Source organism: Falco naumanni, chromosome 3, assembly GCF_017639655.2.
Source record: "Falco naumanni isolate bFalNau1 chromosome 3, bFalNau1.pat, whole genome shotgun sequence".
Taxonomy (NCBI): Eukaryota; Metazoa; Chordata; class Aves; order Falconiformes; family Falconidae; genus Falco; species Falco naumanni.
Window position 1 is genome coordinate 94,664,738 of NC_054056.1, and position 8,826 is coordinate 94,673,563.

Genomic DNA, 8,826 nt, shown 5'->3' on the forward strand with positions numbered 1-8,826 from the left:
GCTACAGTCATGCAGCCCGCTTGCTGTTTGTATTTGGATTTCAGGCCCAGTGTTGCAACCAGATGTTTAGTGCTCTGATTTTTGCTAATGCAATAAGATGAGAAAATTCTTTTAGGCTGGCTAATATCATGTTGCACAACGCAGGCCTTATCCACACAGCTAGAGCAGAAAGCCAGTTACTCTTTTGTTGGTTACTGATAGTTGAAACAGTATGAAATACATTTCTCCTGAATTTCTTCCCTCAACTTCTGATCAAAAAAAAAAAAAAATGTTCAATGCCACAAATACAGCAATCTGTCCATCCATATTGGTCTCATCTGTCACGCTCACATCTAACCCCCTCGTTTCCCAGAACTGAAACAGCTTTAAGGGGAGCCTCTCTGGGTCCTTAGTTAAACCCTTGATCATGCAAGCAGCTGTGTGTGTGGAGAAGCCACTGGGGGTCTGTCTGCAGGTGACCAAAGGGCTACTGACATGCTCCACTCATTAATTGGTTTTCCATGTTTTCTGAGCTGGTGTTTCACGAGGCAGTGGCCTATAGGAGAAAGGCCAAATAATGAAAAGTGTGAAGATAGAGATGACAAAAGGAGGCAGACTGCTCTCACTGTAGTACTGTAACATGGCTTCCGTGACTTGTGCTATCACAAAGACGTAGTGCACTAAGGGGAAGTCAGAACCAGTTATAAATTGCTCCTCAGTATTAATTGCACAATTTCACCTGTCCCTACTAGGTCTTCTGGAGGACGGGAAATCAGCTCAGACAGGTGTAACTACAGCATCAGCAACAGCTGGAACGCTGAACACCGAGAAGAGGAACACCTGTGGGTCTCAGTGTGCGAACCCCATGGTCCACGACACCGGAGCTACAATGCAGAGACAGAACGGCTTCAGGACAGCAGAGGTAAGAGTATAATTGTGTTCCTTGACACTCAGCACTAGCTTCAACCAGGTCAAACCTGGTTTTGTGACCACCTGCCTCGCTAAAGCCAAACTGTATTTAATGCCTTGGGATAAGAGAAAATGCCTGCAGCACAGCCATGGCATGGTGGAGACCAGAACCTCTGCCAATGCCTCATGCCCGAACAGCTGCAAAACTGATGTTTTATTCGACAACCTGAGTAACACACACACTTGTTACAGCAAAAAAATCCCCACGGTTATTTTTTTCCAGCTCAGTCCAGCTGCGTCATGTATTGTGCAAACAGTTTAATTATCTGAAAGGGAATGGGTTTTTCCTTAATTGGTGTTTTGCTGAAATTATGTGGGCTACATGAACCCTGGTTCATTCAAAGCTGGATGCAAAGCCTGAAAAAGCCCATGGGAGTCTTCAGTAACCTCAGTAGGCTTTGGGTTAGATCCTCCCCACTTCTCCCTCTCACCTACACGTTGTATACGTTGTAGAAGGATCATCCAGTGCAACAATAATGTATGAACACCCAAGGCTCTGGGGCTAGGGCAAAGCCCACACTTCTCCTGTCCTAGCTGCCTACCTGCCTGTCTCTCACAGGTTTCCACCTGCTGCCCTGTTTGTGTAGCAGCTGCTGAGCTGCTGCAGATTAAAGTGATCAAAAAAACTACAGCTGGTTTTACTACTTCTTTGGTTTCTCAGATAGGAAGACGTCTCAGCACAATGTGTGGTGGAACTGCTAACCCCCCATAAGAAGCTGTCCCCTCTTGGCAATCACATCCTTGAGAGACACAAATTTAAACCCAGGGGGACTGAGCAAATGAAAAAAGGAATTTGGATTGAACTTCACCCTGCATTTGCTAACAAACAACACATTGGTACATGTCTGTTTATTTTATACCTTCACTGCATTATCTTCTGTGCTGCTCTACTACAGAAGTATTCCCTGGTGACATGGATCCTGCTGTACCTTTCCATGAGATACTGCAGCTCCAGCTGTATAAGGGCACATTCCACAGCAGCATGACATCTAGAGCCACAGGTCTGCTGTAAATGAAATACCTAAATGCCTGCCATAGCCACTAGCCCACAGAGAAAAATTAATTGCTCAGGCTGGATGTCATTGAACAGAACTAACATAATTATTAATCCAATTTGAAAAAGACTTGGCCACATTTGAGAAATAGTGTGTACCTGGCATATTGTTGGAGAAAATTGTCAGATTTTGTAAGCATTTGAAAAATTGCTTCTCTGTTAGGCTTACTAGATGGGCAAATTGCCACAGCATATTACTAATGTGAGTGTTGACTGTAATGGGACTACTCAGTGAAGTATGGGTTCCTGACCTGGAGCCCTATGGCTTAGAATGTATCCTCCTGCCTTTTTCTAGCCAAGATACATTCAGTAATATATGTCTGTACCGTTGCAATCAGTGCAAAGAAAACTTCTGATAGTAAGTAGGGGCATTTATATTATTCTACACATCTAATGCAGGTTTATAAGAAAGGAAGGTAAAGCAGGGGGCTACAAAGATGGTCTGGGGACTGGAGCATCTCCCTGATAATGAAAGGCTGAGGGAGCTGGGCCTGTTCAGCCTGGGGAAGGGAAGACTGAGAGGGGATCTTATCAATGCGTACAAATACCTGAAGGACGAGTGTCAGGAGGGTGGCCGGGCTCTTTTCAGTGGTGCCCAGTGACAGGATAAGGGGCAACGGGCACAAACTGCAACACAGGAGGTTCCACCTGAACAGGAGGAAAAACCTCTTTGCTCTGAGGGTGACAGCACTGGGACAGGCTGCCCAGAGAGGGTGTGGGGTCTCCTTCTCTGGAGACATTCAAAACCCACCTGGATGCAACTCTGTGCAACCTGCTGTAGGTGATGCTTGTTTAGCAGGGTTTGGACTAGATGATCTCCAGAGGTCCCTTCAAACCTGACACTTCTGTGGGTCTGTAAGTTGTCTAAACTTTGTATAGTCAAAAAAGCAATTAATTTTCCTACAGTGAAAGTGTAAGTTAGGCTCCAGCTCTGGTTTGACATTCTCAGTCTCTGTTTCTTCATTGACTGTTGAGGGGAGTGTAAGATGAGCAGGTTTCCAATTTAGACACCTAAAGTTTAGGTGCCTAGAGTTGAGAATGTGACTTTCCACCTCAGCTCAAAATGTGCCCATTTTATTTATCTGAATATTCACATTGAGTACAGTTTTTCTTTTATGCTGTCAAATGCAACGTGATGCAGCACATGGTACTCTCAGGAGATGTGGGTTCTTCCATCAGCCTGTGGGGTAGTAAGGGGTAAATTGCCTTACCTCTCTGTTTCTCAGTTTCTCAGATATCAAGCTCTAAAGTATCTGACTTCCTTACCCCGACCATCAGTTTTGTGACAGGGTACAATGTGTGGTGTCGAAAGTGAAAAGGTTTGACACAGGCTGGATCTGGGAAAAATTAGTATTGTCTCATGAGGGTAATGTCAAAACAACTCAGAAATAAAAGATGCTGATGATGAAAGGAGTCCTAATACCAGTGAAGGCAATAGAATGGTCAGGCACCCCGAAAGTAAAGGTGGTACCCAGGTAATGTCACTGGCTGACAATAACCTGGTTTGATTTTCATGATATGTGTAGTCTTTGGAGAGTCCTTGAGTGAACAGGACCACTAAGGGAGTAGATAGCAAAGGAGAAAGTGTATTCAGGCTGTAGTAAAACACAGCAGCAAAAAAATACCAGGTTTTGCTCTCAAATAAATATGTACTTTCCACTCATGTCAGCGGAAGTTCACCAGACATTATTCCACCTGGCGTTGTTACCATGTGAATGATGCCTAATTTCCATGGCATTCTTTACAGTTACAAATTGTCTCATGAAACACTAGAAATGCAATAATGAAACCCAGCTCGCTCAGTTCTGTGTCTCTGTCAGCCCAGTTCTGAGTGTCCTTTGCTAGACCTATCCAGTTTACTGCACAGTATAGTGCATTGCTTATGGCAATAAGCAGACAGACTAGGAGATGGAGAAGGATAATTTTAAATTAGGATTGCACTTGCATGCCTCACACAGACTGACTTTTTATAATATTTGGAAATAATCTGAAGAAACTCTGAAAAGTATATACTGTACTTGGGTCTTATATGCAGGCAGAACTAAGTGTTATTTGAAACTGTATTTCCACTTAAGAAACATAAGAGAAAATTCTGTCTCAGTTGAGTCATACTCAACTCCCAGTGACATCAAAAGGAACCTCTCGTTTCCACTTCTGGACTGAAACCAGATTTATTTGCTCCGCTTCTAGAATACACAGGTGCAGATACGATAATTGTAGCCGTGAGGGTTGATCCAAAGTCTACTGACATCCGCAGACTTTATAGCAGTTATAAAAGCTTATGTCCATGCTGAATATGAAAGCTGGTCCGCATCACAGTACTGCGTGAGGAATGCTAGAGGCATTCTCTTTATTAAGTAGAACTGTTTTCATAAATCGGGAGGTAATTGTCAATGACTCTTTATCCTGCCAGTGTAGAACTCACTGTACTGTTTAAAACTTTTACAGAGTAAATGGGACACACAGAAAATGTCCACAAAAGAAGTCAGCATTAATGTTACAAAAAACATCAGACAAAGTGACAGAAGGAAAACAAAGAATTGTCTCAATTAACGAAGGAAATCATGGGTGAGGATGGACCTAACAATGCTTCGCTGCACTTTAATTGTCATCAGTCGCTGGAAACGTGATGATCTCCAGATGTTCCATGTCGAATATGGCAGGCAGCTGCTGCTGAGTGCCTTCAGAAACATGTCTTGTAGAAACCGGCTGCAGACACTGTAAGATGTTCATTCGTTTAAAGGAGAGGCACTGCACAGACATACGCCAAAATTCACGCCATTTGGTTTATCACTAAGTCCTGTGTTACCTCCTTGTGTATGTCCTGTTCTGCATTGCTGTTGGGATGAGGCCGGATGATGAGAGGTACAGTTCATCGTGGTTTAAAACAGGAAATGAACACATGAATCTGCATTTTTAGTCATAAGGGGTTTTGAGTGTGTATATTCAAACCCACGGAGCTCATTTAAAGTACTCGCATTCATAAAACTCAAACCCAGAGTTCTCACAGGTGGCTTCCACTAAATCTCTTTTAAACTATATATATTCGTTATATATAGTTAAGTCATATAGTAACCTTTCTATATATTAATCTTTTAATTACTTAGTTTGAATTTATTTTGTGTATTGGACAGAATTTAGCTCTTAAAACCAGTAAGATGCATATTGATCAGCCTTACTTGAAATTCCTAGTCTTAGCTGGGAGGTAGGGTTCTGGCTGCTTGGTTATTTTATACGTGCCCCTTTAATTATGTTGAGGCCCAGACTGATTTGGAAAAAAGCGATCATTAATATTACATGAAAATAACTCAAATTTATTACATGAAAATAACTCAAATTCTTAAAACCATATTCCAATGTCAGCTCCAAAAATTAACATTATTTGATCAGATATAGTTGATTTCCTGTGCAGAACTTATTTGATTGCAATGAAAGCATCCTGTATCATAGTACTCCACATTTTTCATACATATACAGCTAAAAGGAATATAAATGTTCAATGTAGTAAAGTCCAGGAATTAATTCAGTGTATTACTTCTTAATATAGGAGTAATAATACATATTCACTGGAACTTTGTACATTTATGAAGATAAAAGAGGTAAATTTATTTGCCTCCCCCATCAGACATGGATGAGTATCCTTAGAAGGCCACTAAAATAACTATTCAAGAGTAGTTCATAACAAACAGGTGGCGTTGGGGAGAAAATCCGTGTATGAACTGTAAGAAGTCCTTTTTACAAGTAAGTGAATAAGTATAAATAGAATTGTAGGACTGAATCCTAATTTATTCCATATTAGGATCATTTTAATAACTTGCTGCTAGGTGTGTGAGTACTTAATACTTTCCTTGGAGTACAAGTCTATGCAATAGGGAATTGTTTATTAATTATTCAGACAGAAAGGCAAACTGAAATCCAGAGTCAGTGTGATATTTTTGCATACAATAGCATATGTATAAGAATTATTTATTTTTAGATGCCCCAAAAAGGGGCAAAGAACTTGTGCTAAGCTTTGTGCAGGTCAGTGTGTTACGTGGTAAGTGATCTTGTGCTGCACATTTACATAGAAGAATGAGAAATGATTGCAAATAGCATCGTATGGGTAAGACAATGGCAGTCTGCACATGTCCTTCCAACTTGTGGCTTTCTGCCAACTTACTGGCAACATCATAGGACAGGAAGGGACTTGCCTCGCTCTAACAATAAACAGTGGCTGTAGCAGCTCAGCAATATTAATTTAGAAGCGGCTAGCCATTGCTGGTGGCTGTGTACCCAGCTAATTGAAAGCACATGTTCAGGATTCTGCATTATTTCTGTAGAGCAGAAGATGAACCATTTAAGATCTGTGCCAAGGCTTGTAACGTGCTTCTGTTTCAGTGGATTTACTGGCAAAGAGAGTGCAGTATAAACCCGTATGATACAGGAAAGCTACAGAAAGTGATTAACGATGCTGATGTGTGAAAAGGTAGAGGTGATTTTGAAGGAAGGTGAAGGAGAAGGTTCATTGTGTTTAAGTAGCTGTTCCACAGACAGTTGCCTTGGGTGGATACCGCATTAGGGTGACTAGATGCCAGAAGAAAGCAGTCCTGGCAGTGAGATTATTTACTAGCTAAGAAATTATTTTCTAATGCTGCACTGACCAGATGCATCCGATGGCTTGGGTCACACAACAGAAGCACGCCTGCAATGCTGCATAGTGCATCGGTATGAGAACCGGTCCTCGCTTTGTGTCAGCAGTCAGCAGGGAGGCAAGTTTTGAGTCTCGTATTCAGAGCATGAGATGTGACAGGATGGTTAGCAGCAGGCGGCCTTGCTACATAATTATCTGGGCAATACCATTGACCTTGTTTATGTTGACCACATCCCCCAGCAGGGTGGCAGCTGTGGAGTGGGGAAAGCTGGCTGCCCTGCGTGACCCCTCTGCCTGCTCGTGAGAACTTCACTGAGCTACTTCAAGATCCCATAAACTTGTTTATATCCTGAAACTTAACTTTAGGGCATTCAAATACTGGATCCAACTTCTGCGGTAAAAACCATGTCTAGTTACAAGCAACTTTATATATTCTTCACATGTAACACATTACTGTTCTTATTCTTGTTAGGTGGTAACTAAAAAGAAGTTACATTATGTCTTAGTTCTTGATGTGTAAGCTTCAAATGACCTTAATAAAACTAAGCGTGTGTTGTGGAAATACGGATTGTGCCTTTATACACAGATAAGGTTATAGTTGTGTTTTCTTTACTTTCCTTCTGTAAGAGATAACTACCAGTAGAAACAACCAATTTTTTTATATCATAATATACCACTCTGTACAATTAAGAGTGACAGAATCTAGTCTATACTCCTTAAGTAAGTATAAAGTCCTGAAAATAGATTTCTGTCCTCGTTTTAGTAGAAGCAGCAAGCTCAAAGCATCATCTGGACATCTTCACTCCAGGTGGCCTTCCTAGGAGTGAAGAGTCTTATTTACAGGGTCTGTTCTTCGAGTAGCATCTTTCAAATATAAACAGCTCAAATACAGGAAACAAAATAGCCATGTTAGAAGACATAGCCTTTTAGACAAAGGACGTGTGGACATCTCTGTCTTGTTACATGACAGGATTTTTGAAATGTAATTTTCCCAAAAAAGATATTATGCCAGTTCGTTTGTTTGATGGCCCTTGGCCGCCCATGAGGATTTCTGCAGCTACACTGAAACAACACGTTTCTGCTGGAATTATTTGCCAACATCTGGTGAGTTTTTATGATTTAACTGAGTTCAGGTTTTAAGCAGAAACAAACTTACTTTGTCCTGTTTCCATAATTCCAACACAATGTATAGATAGGATTTTCCTCTGATGTGTATATACATGTAAAATACATTTTCTTCCACTATGTGAGAAATGGAATCACTCAAAAGAAAGTGGACATTGGATAAAGAAGAGAGAGAATTTACAGTTACCAATAGACATTATTAGGAAAATTCATCTTCTTAAATAGCCAGTGCAATTTTACCTTTCAGTATTTCTTCATGCTGTCCCTTACTCTTCCTTAAAGTATTTCATCATTACCATAGGACATCGGCTGGAATCACACAATTTTACCATGTGACAGAAACAATCTTGTACTGAAAGAATAGGAAAGTATAATTATTGTGTAAGCAATATATGACTACTGAGTTAAACATGCATTCTTGTTAGCTCAATAACTGAGTTTGCATACAAGACAGAAAACAGATATTTTTAATTTCCTAGTATGTTCATAGTCATATATATTCATATGGGCATGTCTCTGCATGTGTACATTGTAATGGCTTTAGTGTGTACTTCTGTTCTGCAGTTCTGGCATGTTTTTTCTGCAAACCTTTTACTTGTGTTTCTAATTCTGACACCCAAATGTAAAATGTTTCAATGTTTGAACTGAAATCTGTTTTATATGCCTTACGAGAAGAATGAGCTAAATAATTTGTGCACAGAAACGGTGTTTGAAAAAGCAGGGTTAGTTTTATTTGGAAATAATAAATCATCTATCTAAATTAACTAATTAACAGGAGCATTTTTGTACTCTGTTTTTATCTGCAAATTATTGAAGATTGACCTTGAACTTTAAAATTAAAATAAAAAAAAATTTAAAGTGTCTGTTACTCCATGCATTTTACATTCCTGTGCTTGTGTTTGATTCATCTTTAAGAGCTAAAAGCTAAGACCAAAAACTGTGAAGGTATAATGCATGGTTCCCACCTCCTCTCTTCAAGGAATCAGAATATTTCTGTATCTGATGTCCTCAGGCTGTGGCTCATGGACTGTGTGGTCACATCAAAGAAGCTAAAATACATATATTGCCC

At 40.4% G+C, this 8,826-nt stretch overlaps 1 protein-coding gene across 1 annotated transcript in view; it reads left to right on the top strand.

The window, feature by feature from the left end:
• BAALC (BAALC binder of MAP3K1 and KLF4) overlaps positions 1-8,540 on the top strand; it is a 29,497-nt gene extending 20,957 nt beyond the window's left edge. The window contains exons 2-3 of the mRNA XM_040589016.1: positions 732-901; positions 4,451-8,540. Of these exons, the coding sequence (XP_040444950.1) occupies positions 732-901; positions 4,451-4,555 (275 nt within the window). The 3' untranslated portion in view covers positions 4,556-8,540. The remainder of the gene's footprint in view (positions 1-731; positions 902-4,450) is intronic.
• Positions 8,541-8,826: the final 286 nt, after the last annotated feature.